This window comes from Lepus europaeus, chromosome 12 (assembly GCF_033115175.1).
Source record: "Lepus europaeus isolate LE1 chromosome 12, mLepTim1.pri, whole genome shotgun sequence".
NCBI classification, from domain to species: Eukaryota; Metazoa; Chordata; class Mammalia; order Lagomorpha; family Leporidae; genus Lepus; species Lepus europaeus.
This window is the reverse complement of record NC_084838.1, coordinates 28,293,441-28,316,220: the sequence shown is the minus strand read 5'-3', so window position 1 is coordinate 28,316,220 and position 22,780 is coordinate 28,293,441. Positions and strand designations below refer to the sequence as shown.

The 22,780-nt window shown below is 39.5% G+C and overlaps 1 protein-coding gene across 15 annotated transcripts in view; it reads left to right on the top strand.

Annotated features, from left to right (window-relative positions):
• Nucleotides 1-22,780, top strand: part of FKTN (fukutin) — a 105,368-nt gene that overhangs the window by 66,814 nt on the left and 15,774 nt on the right. For 9 of the 15 annotated variants that reach the window (XM_062207812.1, XM_062207811.1, XM_062207816.1 and 6 more), the window contains one exon: nucleotides 7,785-15,183. In XM_062207812.1, coding sequence (XP_062063796.1) covers nucleotides 7,785-7,998 — 214 coding nt within the window. In that variant the 3' untranslated portion in view covers nucleotides 7,999-15,183. Of the gene's footprint in view, nucleotides 1-7,784; nucleotides 15,184-19,847; nucleotides 20,078-22,780 lie in introns of those variants that run through there. The other 6 variants (XM_062207826.1, XM_062207820.1, XM_062207821.1 and 3 more) reach the window with 2 other exon arrangements.

Below are 22,780 nucleotides of genomic sequence, written 5' to 3'. Positions count from 1 at the left end.
GTTGGAGTAGCAGATGCAAAATTGTATTGTATACTTATACAATATATAGAAATGGCACTTATTTATATAGCAATCTTTTTTAAAAGAAAATTGCCTAGGAATGCATTAACAGAAAATCTTTCTTATATATAAAGTAAATTATATTTTTTAAAACTGCCATATATTTTGTTGTTTGAACTTCATTCTATAAGATAATTATAATAACTAATACATATAACTAGTACATATAATTAGTATTCCAAGAGAAATGAAAACATTTCCACTAAGTACTTGTATATAGGTGATCATAGCAGTCTTCTTTCTATATTTATTAATTTTTAATAATATAAAGAAAACAAATTTCTTTTTTTTATGTGTTGTATATGGCTTCAAATTTTGGCTTTGCTTTTTTTTTAACTTTTATTTAATAAATATAAATTTCCAAAGTACAGCTTATGGATTACAATGGCTTTTTTCCCCCATAACTTCCCTCCCACCCGCAACCCTCCCCTCTCCTGCTCCCTCTCCCATTCCGTTTGCATAAAGATTCATTTTCAATTATCTTTATATACAGAAGATCAATTTAGCATATATTAAGTAAAGATTTCATCAGTTTGCACCCACACAGAAACACAAAGTATAAAATACTGTTTGAGTACTAGTTATAGCATTAATTCACATTGGACAACACATTAAGGACAGAGATCCCACATGAGGAGTAAGTACACAGTGACTCCTGTTGTTGACTTAACAATTTGACACTCTTGTTTATGGCATCAGAAATCTCCCTAGGCTCTAGTCATGAGTTTCCAAGGCTATGGAAGCCTCCTGAGTTTGCTGCCTTCGTTCTTATTTAGACAAGGTCATAGTCAAAGTGGAAGTTCTCTCCTCCCTTCAGAGAAAGGTACCTCCTTCTTTGATGGTCCCTTCTTTCCGCTGGGATCTCACTCACAGAGATCTTTCATTTAGGTTTTTTTTTTTTTTTTTTTGCCAGAGTGTCTTGGCTTTCCATGCCTAAAATACTCTCATGGGCTCTTCAGCTAGATTCGAATGCCTTAAGGGCTGATTCTGAGGCCAGAGTGCTGTTTAGGACATCTGCCATTCTATGAGTCTGCTGTATATCCCACTTCCCATGTTGGATCGTTCTCTCCTTCTTAATTCTATCAGTTAGTGTTAGCAGACACTAGTCTTGTTTATGTGATCCCTTTGACCTTAGACCTATCATTATGATCAATTGTGAACTGAAATTGAGAGAACAAATTTCAAGCCGTTATAGATACAGTTCTAAAAATATAATGATTCTTCCCTCACTGCCCTTTTTCCTCCTTCCTTTCCTTTTTTTCTTTTATAATTTTTGCAATAACGTATTTTTACTTTATAATCATAAGCTTAATGCTCCACTAAATAAGGAGTTCAACAGGTAAAAAGTAGAAAAACCACTGTTCAGCAGGAATATAGATAAGGCCTAAAAATAATAGTCAAATCCCAAGATGTCAATTTCACTAATATATTTTAGAGTTTTTGTGGGGGAGGGATTATACTCCATATATATATATTTTTTTTTATTTTTTTTATTTTTGACAGGCAGAGTGGACAGTGAGAGAGAGAGAGATAGAGAGAAAGGTCTTCCTTTGCCGTTGGTTCACCCTCCAATGGCCGCCGCGGTAGCACGTTGCGGCCGGCGCACTGCGCTGATCCGATGGCAGGAGCCAGGTGCTTCTCCTGGTCTCCCATGGGGTGCAGGGCCCAAGCACTTGGGCCATCCTCCACTGCACTCCCTGGCCACAGCAGAGAGCTGGCCTGGAAGAGGGGCAACCGGGACAGGACCGGTGCCCCGACCGGGACGAGAACCCGGTGTGCCGGCGCCGCAAGGCGGAGGATTAGCCTAGTGAGCCGCGGCGCCGGCCTATACTCCATATATTAGTTACCACAAATCACAGAAGACATATGATACTTGCCTTTTTGGGTCTGGCTTATTCACTAAGCATAATGGTCTCCAGTTGCATCCTTTTTTTTTTTTTTTTTCAAAAGACAGAATTTCCTTTTTTATGGCTGAGTAGTATTCCATCATGTATACATGTCACATTTTCTATACCTAGTCATGAGTTGGTAGATATCTGGGTTGATTCCTTATCTTAACTATTGTGAATTGGGCTGCTATAAACATGGGAGTACAAGTAATTTTTATATGCCTATTTCATATTCCCAGGAGTAGCACAGCTGAGTCATTTGGTAGAACTATTTTTAGATTTCCAAAGAATCTCCGTACTGTCTTCTATAATGGTTGTACCAGTTTACATTCCCACCAACAGTGTATTAGGGTACCTTTTTCTGTGTGCCCTTGCCATTTTTGGATGTTAGCCATTCTGATGGGGGTAAGGTAAAACCTCATTGTGGTTTTATTTGCATTTCCCTAATGACTAGTGATCCTGTGCATTTTTTCATGGTCTGTTGGCCATCTGTATTTCATCCTTTAAAAAATGTCTATTCATGTCCTTTGCCCATTTCTTAACTGGACTGTTTGTTTTATTGTCGTTGAGTCTCTTGAGCTCTTTGGATATTAATCCTTTCTCAGATACGTAATTTGCAAGTGTTTTCTCTCATTCTTTTGGTTGCCTCTTCATTTTGTTGGATGTTTCCTCTGAAGTGCAGAAATGTCTTAGCTTGATGTAATCCTTTTGTCTAATTTTGCTTTTATTGCTCTACTTCAGGGTTCTTATCCAAGTCTTTGCCTAGGTCAATGTCTTGCAACATTTCCCCTATGTTTTCCTCTAGTAACTTAACAGTTTCAGATCTTAGATTAGATCCCTGATCCACTGTGAGCTGATTTTTGTATAACATATAAGATAGGGGTCTTGTTTCATGCTTCTGCATGTGAAGATTGAATTTTTCCAATACCATTTGTTGAAGAGACTGTTCTTTCTGATTTTAGCTTGTTTCTCAGTTTAGTTGGTTGTAGATGTGTGAGTTAATTTCTGGAGTTTCTATTTTGTTCCATTGGTCCACATGTCTATTTTTGTGCCAGTATCAGCTATTTTGATTATAACAACCCTGTATTATCTGGTATTGTACTGCCTCTGGCTTTGTTTTTATTAAGATTGCTTTAGCTATTCAAGGTCTGTTGTGTTTCTATATGAATTCTAGGATCTTTTTGTTAGATTTGTGAAGAAAATCCTTGGTACTTTGATTGGAATCACATTGAATCTATATTGGATAATATGGACATTTTGATGATACTAATTTGTCCAATCAACAAACATGGAAAATTTTTCCATGTTTTTGGTGTTTTCTTCTATTTCTTTCCTTAGTGTGTTGTAATCTTTATTGTCAAGATCTTTCACATCCTTGGTTAAATTTATCTATTATGAATGAGACTGATCTTGCGAGTTCTTTTTCAGTCATGGCATTGTTAGTATATACGAATGGTATTGATTTTTGTGTGTTGGTTTTACATCCTGCAACTTTGCAAGAGTCCCTTATGAGTTCCAGTAGTCTCTTAGTGGAATATTTAGGGTACCCTTTTTATAGGATCATGTTATCTGAAAACAGGGATAATTTGACTTCCTTTCCAATTTGTATGCCTCTGATTTACTAGGCCATAAAGCAAGTCTCAACAAATTTAAAAATGAAATCATATTGTATATCTTCTCTGACCACAATGGATTGAAGTTGAAAATTAATAACATGAGAAAGCTTAGAAAAAAGTATACATGGGGACTGAACAACATGTTCCTGAGTGAGCAGTGAGTCATAGAAGAAATCAAAAGGGAAATTTAAAAATCCCTTGAAATGAATGAAGATGATAACACAACATATCAAAACTTACCAGATACAGCAAAAGCAGTGGAAAGTTTAGAGCAGCCTACATCAAGAAATTGGAAAGGTATCAAATAAATGATCTAACAGTGCATCTCAAAGGCTTAGAAAAACAAGAACAAATCAAATCAAAATCAGTGGAAGGAAAGAAGTAATAAAACTTAGAAAATAAATAAATGAAATTGAAATTAAAAAATAAAAGAGATCAGTGCAGTGAAGAGCTGGTGTCTTAAAAAAATAAAATTGATAAACCATTGGCCCAGCTAATCAAAAAGGGGGATGGAGAAGACCCAAATTAATAAAATCAGAGATGGAAAAGGAAATGTTACAGTGGACACCACAGAAATGAAAAGAATCATCAGAAATTAGTACAAACAGCTATCTGCCAATTGACGATATTAAAAAATTTCAAAAAGAAAAGGAAGACTTTTGACACTAAGTTGGGGATGGAAGTGATATGGCAGTGCTGAAGGAGTAAAGTATACTGTCTCATGTTTAGTAATATGGTAGAGATTATGCATAAATTTAGTCGTTTTTTAAAATGTTATTTAAGGTATACAAACTTCATGCATTTCATATATACAAATTTAGAAAGATAGTGATTCTTCCCACCCTCCCTCCTGCCATGCATTCCAACCCTTCTTTCTCCTAAATTTAGTCTTTAATAAAAAATGTTACAGAGAATTATGTTTAAAAATAAACAGTAACTGTAGTAAATAATACCTAAAACTTGCAAACAAGCAGAAAGCAAAAGGGAATATATAAACCTTTATCAATCCAAATGAAAGTAAGAAAGGTGGAGGAGGGAGATCAAAGAAAAAGTGTGGTAAATTGAAGCTCAAAATAATCACAGCAAAATAAACATTGTTATAGTACCCAGTATCTAAGTGCTTGGGATTGAGTTCCACCTCCGCCTCTGCTTCCACTCCAACTTCCTGCTACTGCGCATCATGGGAGGCAGCAGATGATGCCTCAAGTATTTGTGTACCTGCTACCCATTTGGGAAACCTGGATGGATTCTTGGCTCTTGACTTCAGCCTGGCCAAGCCTGGGCTATTTGGGCTATTGCAGGTATTTTTGAACCAGCATCTAGAACATTCTCTCTCTGCCCCCTGCTCCCCATCAAGTAAATATAGAATTGAAAAAAAAGGGAACAGGATTAGTTATACTTGAAATATCTCTCATTTCACCTAGCTACTGATAACAATAAACAGTGTTTCTCAAGGGTAGTGGATGAGCTTCCTTTTTTTTTTTCCTTAAGATTTTTCATTTATTTATTTATTAATTAAAGAGGCAGAGCTACAGAGATAGGGAGACAGAGAAAAATGTCTTCTACCCGCTGGTTTACTCTTCAAATGGCAGGAAGAGCTGGAGCTGGGCCCGTCCGAAGCCAGGAGCCAGGAGCTTCTTCCAGGTCTGCCACATGGGTCCAGGGGCCAAAGCACTCAGGCCATCCTCCACTGGCTTCCCAGGCCATAAGCAGAGAGCTGGATCAGAAGAGGAGCAGACGGGACACAAACTTGTACCCACATAGGATGCCAGTGCCCCAGGTGGCAGCTCAACCTACTGTGCCACAGCACCAGCCCCAGAGCTTCTTTTTCATTTAGCAATTATGCTTATTGATTGTAAATTCAACTGATTAAATTACTCAATCCTTCCACCACCAAGTAGCTTTATAGATTTTAAGGATATTGGGGTGGGGGGGTGGGGGTTCTACAATTAACTGTTAGTGCCAGCTACCATTATATACAAAAATAAAATGAACTAAAAGTGATATGAAATGGAAAATTAATGGCAAGAATTTTTGTGATAGTGAAATCCCTTATATTTGTATTCTGATTTAGGTTTGCTTGTCTCTGAATGTAAATCTGTTCACATTTTGGATCCTATCCCAGGGCCTTAAAGTACAAACTGCTTAGCCAAAGTTAATCATAGCTCTAAAAGCCAAGGTCACATTGCAGACCCATGGTGTATTTTTTTTTTTTTATACAATTTTTTTTTTAATTTTTTTTTTTTTTTTTGACAGGCAGAGTGGACAGTGAGAGAGAGACAGAGAGAAAGGTCTTCCTTTTGCCGTTGGTTCACCCTCCAATGGCCGCCGCGGTAGCGCGCGCTGCGGCCGGCGCACCGCGCTGACATGGTGTATTTTAGTGTGTCATTATTTACTGGCAACCTGGACAGGCTACTTGGCCTGTGCTGTTGCCATCCCAACCCCACTCCTTTCCAGAATCCTATTTTACATTCAGTTTTCACATTTTATGGTTTGTTTGTCTTTCCTCTTCTCCTAGGAAGCTACTATTTTCTTTCTGCAGAAAGGATTGAGAAATAATTGAGGAAAGAAAAAAAACACAGTTTAGAGATATTTCCATTTAGGAACAAAATAACATTTGAGTTAAAAACTTTTTGAGTTATTTTCACATTGTTCATGTATTTAAAGTATTTTGATTTGCTCATAAAATCCTTCATGGCTCAAGATACTGCTTTGTAAAATTTGTAGTATTCTCTTTTACCTTGTCTATCCTAGATCTATTGTTTTTCTCTTTTGGCTCTTTGATGAGATTCTAGAGGCTGATACTTAACAGTTGTTTCCTAGCCTCTATGACTAAATTGACCATGATTTCAATCTCAGTTTAACTTCAGTGTATCTACTTGATAGATTGGGACAGGTGGACATACTGCTGACCAGCATCTGATTGGGGAGGGCAGAGGCTGCTGATGGATGATCATGTCTTGTGACAAAATAAGCAGTTCCATGAATATGAGTGTGCAGGGTAAAATTGGTACCAGCAGATGGTGGGGCTAGGCTGTATCTTATTTCTTTCTCGGTTCTGGGATTTGCTGTTGCCGTCTTTTCACAGAAGCCATCTGGGATTGTCCGTTAACTGCTAGCACCCATTTGTTTGAGTCAGAGGCACTTGTTGCTTTCTTTAGAATTTGTTCAGCCTCTCGTTTCTGTTCATTTGATCATAAAACATGATATTCAAAAGCAGAATACTTGTATGAGAACTGACCTTTCCTTGGAGAACATCCCAGTTATTCCCTGTTTCTACAATATGATTACATTTTGAAATGTGGTTTTCCCAGTTTCTTTTTTAATCCCCTGATATTTTAACTTCCTGTGATTTCTTCTGTTTCACTTCAAATTTCATTGCTGAAAGTTCTTCCCGTGTTATGACAAGAAGAAATATTTCTCAGAGAAAAAAAACAGCACAGAATATAAGGTCATAATATAAACCTAAGTAAACAAACTTGCTAATTTTAGCCTTTTTTATAACATATAGAATTTAATTTACTTGATCCTAAGTACCTTCAGGAAATATGTTTTGGTTTCATTTCTGAACCTACCTACTGATTGATTTAGTTCTCCAGTAAAGATATTAAATTCATTATAACTAATATTACTTAGACTGGTTTAAAGATGTTCTTTTGCATTTGAGATGAAAGAGAGGCAGAAACTATAGTTGGGATTGTGTAAGCTGTTGAACCAAATTAAAAGCCTACTAATGTAATGCAGAGTCATGCTCATTCTGGGAAATTTCAGGTTGTTAATTAAAATAATGATGATTTCCCTCCATCTTTTGGGAATATTTTGCTTTGACACTACTTCTCCCACTAGTTCCAGCAGAAATCCCAAGGCTGATTTTTCATTTCCTAACTTGGATATGTTCCTTCCCTAAACCAAGCACTGTAAATAACTGGCCAAGCCCAGATCTTTTTGACCCAGCCCTGGAGCTTAGGAGTGGTATTAACTGGTCTTTAACCTGTGGCCTGGGACTAGGGGAGGGAAATCAGGATGCTGTTAGCATTAGAACATGAAAAGAATGCTGGACAATCAAAAGCACTGAAGTGTCCACTCTGCCTATCCCCAAAGCTGGGTATACAGGGGGAGGGCCGCCCTCAGCCAACAGTTCACCCCCAGGGGCTCCTCAGCTGGGCCTTCTGGTGTAAAAGCCTAAGCCCTCCCCACATTGCCACCTTTCTGCTTGCAGGTACCTGTTTCCCAAGTTTACATTGTGCTGGACTGAGTTTGCAGATATGAAGGTCCGTGTGCCCTGTGAAACCATTGAATACATTGAAGCCAACTATGGTAAGACTTGGAAGATTCCTGTAAAGACGTGGGATTGGAAGCAGTCTCCTCCCAATGTTCAGCCCAATGGAGTCTGGCCTATTTCTGAGTGGGATGAGGTCATCCAGTTATACTGAGAATTTCTACCCTGAAATACAGGTGGATAACTGTTTTAGAAAATATGTGTCTTTTGGTCAAACATAAGTTGGAGCCAAAGAAAAAATGACAAGTTTGAAGACACAGAATACTCGCTCCTGAGCCAACTGATTTAGTTCTTGCATTCAGCGTTTGAAAAGGAGTTTCCATGTGCCTCTTTAGATGGTAAGTTACAGTGGAGAAGCCAAAATGAGTGAGACAAATATCTGCCTCTTTTTCCCTTCCCTGTGGTAAGCACTACAATTTTCCTTTGAGGGAAACATCCCTGCCCTTTGAAGAGCTCAAGTAAAACATGATATGTCCTACCAGGGTTTAAAGATATCAAGTCATGTTTGCACTGGAAGAGGAGCTTACCAGGCAACTCCAAGGAAGGCTAAATGTTAAAAAGAGTAATTCATTCCTGTTTAGGGCATGTGATTTTGTATGTTACCTTTTTGTATGCTACTTTTAAGATTTTAGAGTATGGGTTAATACTCAAATGATCAGACCTTTGGCAGCATTAAGATGGTATGGGACTGACATTTGTGGTGTAGTAAGGGAAAGCCGCCACCTGTGACACTGGCATCTCATATAGGCACCAGTTTGAGTCCCAGCTGCTCCACTTCTAATCCAGCTCCTTGCTTATGCACCTGAGAAAGAAGAGGAAGATTGACTAAGTGCATTAGGCCCCTATACCCATGTGGGAGACCCAGAAGAAGCTCCTGGCTCCTGGCTTTAGCCAGGCCCAGCCCCAGCTGTTGCGACCATTTGGGGAGTGAACAATCGGAAGATCTCTCTATCCCTCCCTCTCTTTTTCCCGCCCCTTGCCCCCAGTAATTCTTGCTTTCAAATAAATAAAATAAATCCTTAAAAAAGAAAGAAAAGATGGTAGCCGATTGATTATACAAGCAATCGGAAGTGGGAATTGATTCAGAACACAGAGCATTATTCTACAAGGTAGGTAGGCCTTGTCAGGATAAGTAAATTTCCATATACTTACTACTTTAATATTTGAAATGAGAACAAAGTTTATGCTTGTGTGATGCGTAAGTTTCCAGTCATGTGAGAAAATATTTTCCCTGAGTCCTGATAGCACTTACTAGCAAATCATTCAAATGGGACCATGTTATTGGAAATGACTTTGAAAGAGTGATGATTTCACAAATCTGTAATTCATCCTCAAATTTTGTTCTCAACTATCCTAAATTTTATAATCCATGTACTCATAATTTTGATGTTAACACTAAGATGGTATTGCAAGCACCTCTAATTTTTCTAAGTGTCCTCTTTATTGTATTTGTTTACCAATTACATCTCAATATCTTTAATTTATGGCCTGTATTCCTACTTGAATGGTATGTAAACTTATCTGTTCCTTCTTTTCTTCCAGTACTTCAGAAGGTAAATGGTAAACTTGGCAATTATTCCCCACTCTAAATTATTATAATATTTAATAAGTTTGTATCCATCTCTGGTTGTTCAGTCTGCTGAATACTGTTGGGGCAAGAACTCAGATTTCCCTACTTTATCAAATACTACCATGGAGGAACCCTGCAGTTTTCCATTCTCCCCTCGAAATACATCTCTGAGTGGTCTGAGGTAGCCCTTTTCCCATTTCTTCACTATTCACTTGAATGATATATTCACTTAGCAGGAGGGAAAGGGAAATGCAGACATAGTAAGCACTGCTTTGTCTGGGAAAGGAATTTGAGTCTTATGTCTTATCTGTGCTGTTTAGGACTACTTTCCTCTAAAACTAGAGAATAAAAGGAGTCTCAGAAACAGAAACTAGAATGTCTTAGGGAATAGGCTGACAGAGTTTCCTGAAAACAAAGTTAGGGAAAGTAACTTACAACCACTCCTCCCTCCTAATTTTAAAAACAACATGGAAACTTTCTCTGATAAATAATAACCAACAGCATTCCTCTCTTAGGGTCTGTTCTCTTTGCAGAATCATAGCATCATTTCATAAGTACACATGGAAGTTTTTCAGAGACCTTGATAGCTTATCCTCAGGCTTGTCCCTGAATGACAAGTCATCATAATGAGCTTTTTCTTCCTAGAAAATCAAGCCATAGAATATATACCCACATTCTAGGGATGACCCTAATACAAAAAAACTACTCTTTTTTATATTCGAAAACAATAAAATAGATAATTTACTGGGCAAAGTCTACGCTACTTAGTAAAAACCATTGTTTCTTCCCATTTCAAATTGCTAGTTCTACTGTTTTCCAGGAGATCTTATTCATCCCTGTTCTGGTTATTTCTCTTCAGTCTGTCCCTACGTATGAGGTCTTTGAGTATCCAAAATTCAGGATATCTTGGCCCCTTGGGCAGAGGCTCCATATCTTTCTCTACAGATACCACTGGTTGCTAAAATACTTTCTTGGCCTCTTTCTGGTCTCACAGGCTTTAGCTCTTGGGTTTCACCCTAATTTGGGGGATTGAAAGCCTTTCCCCAGATTCTGAAGGCCTAGGTTGGCTCTAGCAATGATTCAGCCATTCTCAGCCACACTGCTTCATGTGCTTCTTAGCTGCTACAATCTGCAGAGTATTCAGGAACTTTGGATTAGGTTTGTCCACTGTAATGCGTCCCCTGATCACTCTTCTTTCTCCATGAATGCTTTGACATTCATTCTCCTAATATGACCACTTTTGAGTCTAGTTTGCCTGGCCTACCTGGAGAAGACCTCTTGTTGGTAGTTAGGCACCACAGATGTCTGCAGAGAGAGCCTAAAAAGCAAGATCTATCTTAATTGACAGCTAGGCAGCCAATAAGTCCTGTTTGCAGAGAGTGTTTGACCTTCTTTCCTCTGCTCCAGCTACTGACATTTGGTCCCTGGAGTAAAACCATAGTCCCCCACATTGAGCATTCCTGAGAATACCTGAGCACTGGGATGGCTGGTTTCCTTGATAACACCCTAACTACAAACCCTGATGTGTGACCACTACATGGAAGAATATCTTCCAGCATCCCCCTAAACAAGTTAGCACTTCTGAAAATCATCCAGCTCTTGAATCTTAAAAGCCAGAAAGGGTCTCAGTGCAACATTTATTTTAAACTTATTTTATAACATGTCAGTCTAAAAAAGGAGTGATCTGAGCAAAAAAATACCTCTAAGCCTAAAACCCAAGAATGCTATGACTTCAAATCCGGTGTCTGTTTCCTTGCACCCCAGCACAGCATTTTTAGCCTTGATGAGACACTTGACAGAGAAGTCATCCAGTGGCACAGGGAAACTAGATTTCAGGGGGTTTCTACCTTTCCCCTTTTAATTTCTTTTATTCGAGTTAAGAACCTAAGATGAAAAAAAAAAAAAACCTAAAGAAAAATGTTTCCATCTTGTCCAAAAATTTTAGGCTACTTCCCTATTTTTGTCTCTATAAAATCAAACAGTTTCCATTGGGAGACATCAGCCTCTGGTACCTGTTTCTTCTAAGCTCCCGTTGTCTCCTTTTGCTACTTTCCCCCTATGTTTTTCCCCAGGGAACCATCAGCATAGATTTGCTAAATGCCTGTTTCTGAAGAGCCTCTCACCTTCCTAAAGCTAGCTTTCCTGAGGCTTCTAAAGCCTGTTCCTTCCTGGGGATCTTTGTCTCATAGTGGTGGTCCTGTTTCTTCACAGAGAATAATAGTTGGGTAAACTGGAATGCTTTGCAGTTTCTTGGACTTCTAAAAAACCTGCTTGGCTAGAAAGGCAATTGGAGTGTCTAGTTTGAAGTATTTAGACTGCTTTTAGTTGTATTTATATTGGTATCTTTCATGAATACAAGTAGATTACTAGATTATGGTTTTTACTTTTGAAATTTGTGGGCCCCACCCATCGTTTCTACTCTTAACCAGCTACAGTGTTTCAAATGACTCCCAGCATAGGCAGGACATTACACAAGAAGGGATTATAGCATAGGTTTCAGAGCTAAATCTGGAAGACAGACTTGCAATGAACTCAGCCTAAAATCTCACCACATATCTAAAGCCTAAGGCTGCAGATTTTTCTGAGTCTCCTCCAGTTACTCCTTCCAGAAAGTGAACAGTTCTTTCCACCGAGGTGTTACAAATCCCTAGGGAAAAATCTCCCCTCAAGACCTTCTCAGAGACAATGCCACATTCCCACCTTTTAAATATAATCAGCAGCTATTACAGCTTCAAGGCGAGGAAAAATTTTACTTACTAACCAAAGAATTTCTCTGAAGAAATGTCCCACAACTTCTCTTTCCTCCTGGGCTTCCTCTCTCATTAAACATGAGCTAGGTCATCCCCACTATCTCCTAAGGAAGGCAACATGTTGGCATAAAGAGACCACAGGCTTCTGAGTGAGGTCCAGGTTTGAATCCCAGTGTCGTCATGTGTGGTTCATGGTGCAGAGATCCCTCAGCCTCAGTTTCCACTTGAGTGAATTGGAGAAATTCACTCAATAAGGAATTTTAGGAGGTTTAAATGAGATGTAAAATTTTTAGCCTCAGGCCTATGATTAAGTATGTACTCAAAAAAAAAAAAAAAAGTACTACTTCCTACTTCCATGTGTGTGTTTGTTTGTTTCTAGGTATATTTGTTTATTTGAAAGGCAGAATGATAGGGAGAGATAGAAAACAATCTTCCATCCACTGATTCACTCTCTAAATGGCTGCAGCAGCCAGAACTGGGCCAGGAACTCCATCCAGGTCTCCCATGTGGGTGAAAGAGTCCCAAATACTTGGACTGTCCGCTTCTGTCCTTCCAGACACACCAGTGGAAAGTGAGATCAGAAGCAGAGCAGCTGAGACTAAAACCAGTACTCCTTATGGGAGGTTGGTGTCACATGTGGCAGCTTAGCCCCTGCACCGCACCCCCAGCTCCTCCATGTTTCTTTTCAAATTGACTTCAAATGGAACTGATAGAAGCTTTGAGTCAGGACACTGCATTACTCAGAAGTCTTCATAGCTGAATTTGCTAAAGAAAAAAAAAATCATTCTATCAATGCATTGAAGTTAAAATAGTGTGGTTTATGAATTCAGGGACATTATCAGTTTGCCTCCTTTTTTTGTTTTTTTTAAAGGTTTATTTTGTTTATGTGAAAGGCAGAGTTACAAAGAGAGACAGGGAGAGAAAGATGTCTTCCATCTGCTGGTTCACTTCCTAAATGGCCTCAACCGTTGGGGCTGGGCCAACCTGAAGCCAGGAGCCAGGAGCTTCTTCTGGGTCTCGCATGTGGATGCAGAGTCCCAAGCACTTGGGTCATCTTCCATTGCTTTCCCAGGCCATTAGCAGGGAGCTGGATCAGAAATGGAGCAGCCAAGACTCAAACTGGTGCCCATATGAGATGCAGAGTTGCAGGTGGCAGCTTTACCCGCTAAACCACAATGCTGGCCCCAACCTCCTATTCTTAATAGAACTTGTGTTTTCATTTTGTTGGTCAGGTTTTTCTCTTAGGTTTTCCTTGTATTAGCCCATGTGCTCGCTGATACTTTGGTTTCAAGCAATTCATTTTCTGTACTTACCTAGATTTGGTGGCTTAGACTGCTTAGACTTTCTTTTTTTTTTTTTTTTTTTTTTAAGATTTGTTTATTTATTTGAAAGAGTTACACAGAGAGAGGAGAAGCAGAGAGAGAGGTCTTCCATCCACTGATTTACTCCCCAGTTGGCCGCAATGGCCGGAGCTGTGCCGATCGGAAGCCAGGAGCCTGGAGCTTCCTCCCGGTCTCCCACTTGGATACAGGCGCCCAAGGACTTGGGCCATCTTCTACTGCTTTCCCAGGCCATAACAGAGAGCTGGATCGAAAGTGGAGCAGCCGGCACTTGCATCGGCGCCCATTTGGGAATGCCAGCATTGCAGGTGGTGGCTTTACCCGCTATACCACCGCACCAGCTCTGACTTTCAATATTCTAGCTTTTCCTAGAGGTAAACTTTGACCTACTTACTAGCAGAATTAGAATATTAAGTCATAATTTGTAGAGGGAGGTAATTTGGAATACTTAATTTCATTTAATTGTTTATGCTGATGAATTCTTGTATCAGTGTTAAGAAAAATGCAAATAACTCATTGCTGGGGTAGGCATTTACCATAGAGGTTATGAGACCACTTGGGATGCCCACATCCATATCAGCGTGCCTGGGTTTGAGGCTGCGCTCCTGATTCCAGTTTTCTGCTAAAGCACACTCTGGGGGAAAGCAGGTGATGGCTCAGGTAGGTAGGTCTCTGCCTCCCACGAGGGAGACCTAGATTGAGTTTCAGTGTGGTCCATGCTATCTATTGCAGGCATTTGGGAAGTGAACCAGCAAATGGGAGGTAGCATATTTCTTTCTCTCTCTTCTCTATCTCTCTCTCTTTCTCTTTCTCTCTTTGTGTGTATGTGTCTCCCATCACCTTTCAAATAAATAAAAATAAGAAAATAATTTTTAAAAGAAAATACTCATTTCTACCTTCATCCCGTAAATTTTGTTTCTAACTATGCAAGAAATCAGGAGAGATAGATGTTATCATTCTATTCTTGCTCCACATGAGACTGAAATCCTAATTATAATTTGTAAGTCAAATAGATCAATTCAACAGTGATACCTTTTGTACAGGACTAGTGCTTAACGTAGGCAAATAGACATTTTCTGATGAGAAATCTGCCTTATCAAAGCATCTAGCCTAGAATGTCCACCCTTGTCACTGCTAACCCAACTTAAAACAGATGGATCCGTTAGACAACCAACATGCTATAAACTTATGAACACCTCTTACACTAGAGTTAAAAGGGAGCATGAGAATTAGAAATACTTTATTTTGTTGTATAAAATGAGACACTGACTCATATACTTTTTAAAATTTTTTTATTTTTAATTTGTATGTATCTCATAAACGCATTATATATGTAGTAATTCTTCCCACCATATCACTTTTTTTTAATTAGATTTTATACCCTTTTGTTGAAGCATGGGAAATAATTCATGTGTTTGCTTGATGAAATCATATTTAGCTATTTGTGTATTGTTCCTTCAACTTCATAGTTATAGAAATATGTGTATGAATTTTCTAAACAAAATGATATTTTAAACATGAATAGATTTTAGTGTATGCTTACCAGTTTACTATTTGATTTTATCTTCAGGTACAGTTTATGGTACTACTGACAATACCTTTAATATTATTATCTTGATCAGAATTTCTAATATATAATCCAGTTTGGGAGGATGAATAAAATTTTTCTAATCTCTTGATATACTTTGTGTTTATTTTTAAAACTTGGAGTTCAAATAATAGCCACTAATAGTAATGTGCACATACAGTCAGGTAAAATAGTAATTTTGCTAGCAGTACAATACTTCTGAATTCAAATATTGGAATCCTAGAAGTCTGTATGCATATGGAAATCTAAAAATTTTCAGTGATAAAGCCTTCCAACCAAAGACCAACAGGAAAAATTTGCAGTTAAAGTTAGATAAATTAGATTATTGTAGCAAGACTAAACATTGTACCACAAGGAATTGTAATGTATTTCAGGAAGAACTAGGAAGGTCTTTATAGATTTTGAGCTATTACCAGAATTGTGAAGAGTAACTGTGGTAGAGGTGAAATATCATAGGATACGGAGTAAAAAAGCTGTGATTTGTCAAAACCCAATATATCTAAAAAGAAGAAGAAAAGAAATATCATAGCACGACCAGTGTGATTTATTTCAGATATACATGGTAGTTCAGCCTAAAAAATATATCAGTGTGGTGTGTCATATCAACAACCTAGAGAAAGAAATCGTATGAGCATATCAATAGACATAGAAAATGAGTTGTCAAAATCCAACTCCCATTCATGATTTTAAAAAACAACAACAAAACCCTCTCAGTTAAAAATAGAAGGGAATTACCTTGATAAAGAGCATCTACAAAAATATATGTATTAATAGTGGAAGACTGAATGCTTTTCTCTAAGATAAGGAACGAGGCAAAGATATCTGCTTTCATTGCTGTTATTCAACCTAATACTAGAAATTCTAGACTCTGCAGTAAAGCCAGAAAATAAATAAATAGATAAATAACAAGAAGCTTGGAAAGAAAGTAATGAAGCTGTCTTTATTTGTAGAAAATGTTATTGTCAGCATAGGTAATACCAAACACTCTATTTTGAAAGCATACAAACAAAACTCCTGGAGCTAATAAGTAAGCTTAGCATAGTTTAGTAGAGAAGATCAAGATCAACACCCAAAAGTCAATATTTCTGTATCCTACCAGCAAATGTATGATACAGAAATTAAAAACACAGTGCTATTCACATTCACTCCAAAGAAAAGTAAATAGTTAGGTGTAAAGTCTAACAAAACAGATATATTATCTTTATTATACTGAAAATTCAGGTAAAGGAGTCAAAGAAGGCCTAAACAAATGGAAAAACATACTATGTTCCTGGGTTGGAAAACATCAGTCAAGATGTTAGTTCTAACCAAATTGATCTATATTTAATCCAGTTCCTGTCAAAAATCTTAGCAAGGTTTTTAGTAGACATAAACTTATTCTAAAATTTGTGTGCTAAATCTAATCTAGATGGCTCAAGCAATCTTGACAAACATTACAAAATGAGCAGAAAGATTTGGAATCAAAAGACCTGTATTTGTCATTACATTTACATTTGTAAGTAGTTGTTTTTATTCCTTGTTTTTCAGGTGAGGGATCTGTAATGTAGAAATAAGACAGATCTTAAGCCTTTTTCTTATGACTTGAAATCCAGTGACTACTGTCTGCTAATTCTAGTTAACTTTACTTATCTGCAAATACATATATATATTTAAACTATAACTTGAAACCAAGCTCTTACGTGGAAAGTGAGAAGGATCACTCTGCCCAGTACCAAGGCTTACTATAGAGCTGTGGGTAATTGTTAGGGGATGAATAATGCTCCCCTGCACCCTTCTAAACTCATATATTTTAGATCCTGACTGTTCAGAATATGATTGTGGAGATAGGGCCTTTAACCATCTAATTAAGGCAAAATGAAGTCATATATGGGTGGGCCCCATCCATTGGTGACTGGTATTCTTAGAGAATAGGACAAGGAAAGGCACAGAGGAGGACCACATGATGAGACAGTGAGAAGAGGGCCATCTATAAACACCTAGATGCAGCCCTCAGAAGAAATCAACCCTGACAACATCTTGGTCCTGAATTCTGTGGAAACCACAAGAAAATACTTTCTATTGTTTAAACCACCCAGTCTATGGTACTTTTTTTATAGCAGCCCTAACAATCAAGTGCAGCAGCGATAGACACATGTGGGTGATCCTGTGCCTGGCTGGAAGACTGCCTGCCTAGCCTATGCAGGAGGTCAAGAGGGCACAGCACACCATGCTCCCTGGTAAAAACCCTGGTTGAGGACTCAGCACACTGAGACCTACATATGGCCTGACTGCTGGCAGGTGGCCGGGGCCCCAGGCACATTTCCCCCACCCCTGCTTCCTCTTGAGGAGCCTTGTGATTGTCAGCTAGATAAACAGCTCCCAGATGTGGCCCATGGCCATAAGACCACCTGGAAGGCTACATGGGCTGTGGGATCTTCAAGTTGATTGGAGAAGCATAGCAGCTCCAGTATTGGCCTTATCCTACAGAATTAGTGTTGCTACCCTGAGCTAGCTACTCCCCTTAGCCTGCCCTATAAAAGCTTTTGCCTAAATGCTAATAAATGGAAATGTTCATTGAAACTGTCTCCAGTGCTTCTTGTCAAAAACGCTGTTGCCCCAGAATCCCTACAGTGTGGGCCTTGCAGGTTGAGCCCACAGACACTTAGATCAATGAAGCAAGATAGATAATTCAGAGATTGACCTACATGAATATGTCAACTGATTTTTGACAAAAGTGTAAAAGTAATCCAGTGGAGAAAGGATAGCCTTTTCAACAAATGTTGCTAAAGTAATTGGACATCTATAGACAAAAAACAAAAACCTCAACTTGAACCTCAGCCTTCTTATGTTAAAAATGAACCTAAAGGGGCCAGTGCTGTGGTGCAGCAGGTTAAAGCCCCAGTCTGCAGAGCTGGCATCCCATGTGGGCAGCCAGTTTGAGTCCCAGCTGCTCCACTTCCAATCCAGCTCCTGCTAATGCACCTGGTAAAGCAGTGGTGGATGGCCCAAATCCTTGGGACCCTGCACCCACATGGGAGACCCAGAAGAAGCTCCTGGCTCCTGGCTTCAGCCTGGCCCAGCCCCAGTTGTTGCATCCATTTGGGGAGTGAACTAGTGGATGGAAAACCTCTCTCTCTCTCTCTCTACCTCTCTATGTAACTCTACCTTTCAAAAAAATAAGTCACTTAAAAAAATGAACTCAAAATGAATCACGTTAAGCTGGGAGGTACTAATGCCATCTTACTAGTTAAAGTGATCATTTTAAGTGTGTAACTGATCATATAGATAGGAATAAGTGTCAAATGGATCACATAAATAAGACCAAGTGTTGGCTAATAACAATAGCTAGAATTAAAAAGAGAATAATCCAACATGGGAAGCAGGCCACACAGCAGACTCATAGAATGACAAATGCCCTAAACAGCACTCTGACCTCAGAATCAGCCTTAAGGCATTCGGATCTGGCTAAAAAGCCCATGAGAGCATTTCAGGTATGGAAAGCCAAGACACGGTGGCAAAAAATTACCTACATGAAGGATCTCTGTGAGTGAGACCCCAGTAGAAAGAAGGGGCCATTAAAGAAGGATATCCTTTTCTCTGAAGGGAGGAGAGAACTTCCACTTTGCTTATGGCCCTGTCCAAGTAAGTTCGGAGTTTGTGAACTCAAGAGATTTCCATAGCCTTGGCAGCTCATGACAAGAGCCTCAGGTGATCACTGATGTCATAAATAAGAGTGTCAATTGTCAACAACAGGAGTCACTGTGCACTTACTCCCTATGTAGGATCTCTGTCCTTAATGAGTTGTACTCTGAGAATTAATGGTAAAACTAGTCTTTAAACAGTACTTTATACTTTGTGTGTCTGTGTGGGTGCAAACTGTTGAAATCTTTACTTAGTATAGAGTTGGTCTTCTGTATATAAAGGTAATTAAAAATGAATCTTAATGAAGAATGGGATGGGAGAGGGAGTACGAGGTGGGATGGGAGTGGGGGTGGGAGGATGGATATGGGGGAAAGAACCACTATATTCCTAAAGCTGTATCTATGAAATTTGTATTTATTAAATAAAAGCTTTCTAAAAATAAGAATAAATGTAATTTGAATTGGAAGCAAAAACAAATGAATCACATGCTTAAAATTAAAACACAAAACTATAAAAGCTTTAGGAGAAAAATCATGATATAGGCCTATATAGAGTTATTTCTTAGACTTGACAGCAAAAGCACACTCCATAAGAGGAAAAACTGATATTTTCATTAAGATTAAAAACAAAAACAAAAACGGGCCTGCACTGTGGCATAGTGGGTAAAGCCACTGCCTGCATTGCCGACATCCCATATAGGCACCAGTTCGAGTCCCAGCTGCTCCACTTCCCATCCAGCTCTCTGCTGTGGCCTCGGAAAGCGGTGGAAAATGGCCCAAGTCTTTGGGCCCCTGCACCCATGTGGGAGACTGAAAGGAAGCTCCTGGCTCCTGGCTTCGGATCAGCTCAGCTCTCGTGGTTGCAGCCATCTGGAGAGTGAACCAGCTGATGGAAGACCTCCCTCCCTCTCTCTCTGCTTCTGCCTCTCTGAAACTTTGCCTTTCAAATAAAAAATAAATAAATCTTAAAAAAAAAAAACAGCTGCTGTGCAAAAGCTCACTTGAAGAGAATAGAACATCAGGCTACAGACTAGGAGAAAACATTTGCAAGCTACCTGACAAAGAACTGGAATCTAGAATATATAAAGAAACTGTATGACAGGGTTTTTTGTTTTTTTTTTTTTTTTTTTTTAAGAGATCCAGTTACAAAATGAGCAGAAGGCATGAGCAGGCATTTTGCTGAAGAGGATATACAGATGAAAAAATGCCCAACGTCACTAACGAAGGAAGGATAAATTACAACCACAATGAGATATTACACTCCTATTAGGATAACTACAATCTAAAATAATGATATCATCAACTCCTGCTGATTCTTTCTTTGTGAACATTGTACTATGTGCTATTCATTTCATTATGATTTTATTTTACATATATTCATAATAGCTAACACTCTTCATAATAAAAGTGAAAGGAATAATCTTTTTTTAAAATAGGTTTTCAGTTTTTTTGTTTTCACTTTTCTATCCTCTAATTCTTCATTTATGTGCTGTATAAATTTAATAACTTTTAAGTTTTTTGGGAGTGCAGTGGGTTAAGCCCACACCCCACATCCAAGTGCCAGTTCGAGTCCCAGCTCCTCTTTCTGATCCAGCTTCCTACTGATGGATCCTGCAAGGCAACAGTGATAACCCAAGTGCTTGAGCCCCTGCCACTCATGTGAGAGATCCAGATGGGATTCCCAGCTCCTGGCTTCACCCTTGCCCTAACTAGCCCAAATTGTATTGTGGCATTAGGGAGAGAAAGCAACAGATGGAAGATCTCTCTCTCTTTATTGTTCTGGTTCTACCTTCCAAGTAAATGAAATTAAACATTTTTTAAAAGATTTATTTATTTGAAAGAGTTACAGAGAGAGGTAGAGCCTGAGACAGCGAGAGAGATCTTCCATTCGCTGGTTCACTCCCCAGATGACCTACCACAATGGCCAGAGCTGAGCTGATCTGAAGCCAGGAGCTTCTCCCAGGTCTCCCACGCGGGTGCAGGGGCCAAAGGACTTGGGCCATCTTCTACTGCTTTCCCAGGCCATAGCAGAGAGCTGGATCGGAAGTGGAGCAGCTGGTTCTTGAACAAGTGTCCATATGGGATGCCAGCGCTGCAGGCTGGGGCTTTAACCCACTGTGCCACAGCGTTGGCCCTGAAAATAAACATTTTTAAAAAGGAAAAAAATTTGTAAAAAAGAACTCAACTTTAGTGTTGGAAGTCAAATATCCATACCCTTCAAAAAAAAGTTTTCTTTTTTATTCATTTATGGTTTTCATAGTTGACCTTTTCCCAAGTAGATTTATCTGCAAAAAGCCTTTAGCAGCTGGTGTCATGCTTAATTCTTTATAATTTTACTTAATATGTATCACTTCCAAATTCAAAATTTATTCTCTAGTCTCAACAATTTGGAGAATATTTTCTAGTTAATTTTACAGGAAAGATAATAGGGTGACTAATTTTCTGAAAGGTTCATACCACTCAATCTCTCTCTTTTTTTTTTTTTTTCGATTTTTTTTTTTTTTATTTGAAAGGCAGAGTTACAGAGAGGCAGAACCAGAGAGAGAGAGAGAGAGAGAGAGGTCTTCCATCTGCTGCTTCACTCCCTAGATGGCTGCAATGGCCAGAGCTGTGCCAATCCGAAGCCAAGAGCCAGGAACTTCCTCATGGCTCCCACCTGGGTGTAGAGGTCCAAGGAAATTGGGCCATATTCTACTGCTTTCCCAGGCCATAGCAGAGAGCTGGATCAGAAGTGGAGCAGCCAGGACTCGAACTGGTGCCCATATGGGATTCTGGCATGGCAGGCTGCTGCTTTACCTGTGACATCATGGCGCCAGCCCCTCTCTTTCAAGTACAATTAGAAAAATCAAGGCTGGCGCCGTGGCTTAACAGGCTAATCCTCCGCCTTGCGGTGACGGCACACCGGGTTCCAGTCCCGGTTGGGGCGCCGGATTCTATCCCAGTTGCCCCTCTTCCAGGCAAGCTCTCTGCTATGGCCCGGGAAGGCAGTGGAGGATGGCCCAAGTCCTTGGGCCCTGCACACGCATGGGAGACCAGGAGAAGCGTCTGGCTCCTGGCTTCGGATCAGCACAATGCTCTGACCGCAGCGGCCATTGGAGGGTGAACCAACGGCAAAAAGGAAGACCTTTCTCTCTGTCTCTCTCTCTCTCACTATCCACTCTGCCTGTCAAAAAAAAAAGAAAAATCAGTTTTGCAAGTGTGTAAGTTTGGTTTTGAGCCTAAAATGGGTAACCTAATTCAGCCAGATCCTCCTGTTTGGCAGGGAAAAAAAAAAAAAAAAAAAAAAAAAAACCCTGACAATCTTATAAACAAATTAAAAAACTTTTCTTTTAGCAGGGTATCTTGTCATATCATTCCAGCTGTAATTTGCTAGGAACCATCTTTCTCCCATCCTAGTGGGAGACCAAAGGATATCTAGAGCATTCTGTGATACTGGAAATGATTTCTATCTGTAGTCAGTAGCCACAAGTGACTGTTGAGTATTTGAAATCTGTAAAGTGTAGGGCTGGCGCCGTGGCTCACTTGGTTAATCCTCCACCTGCGGTGCCAGCATCTCATATGGGCGCCAAGTTCTAGTCCTGGTTGCTCCTCTTCCAGTCCAGCTCTCTGCTGTGGCCTGGGAAGGCAGTGGAGGATGGCCCAAGTGCTTGGGCCCTGCACCTGCATGGGAGACCAGGAGGAAGCACCTGGCTCCTGGCTTCTGATCGACACAGCTTGCTGGCCGTGGCGGCCATTTGTGGAGTGAACCAATGGAAGGAAGACCTTTCTCTCTGTCTCTCTCACTAACTCTACCTATCAAATAAAAAAAAAAATATCTGTAGAGTGTAACTGAATAAATGTTTAATTAATTGAGACCTAAATAGCATTATGTAGCTAGTAGGGCTCTGAAATAGAAATCTTACAGAGAAGTTGTTATATGGGATTAGCAGGAGCGGAGCCCTCCTGAGTAGAGGGTCCTATCCTGAGGACTGGTGATGTGAAGTGACCCTGGCCTCAAGGGCACAGGTACAGGGCTTGTCCTTTGGAAAGAGAGGAGAATGGAGTTAAAACACAACACTTAACAGAATT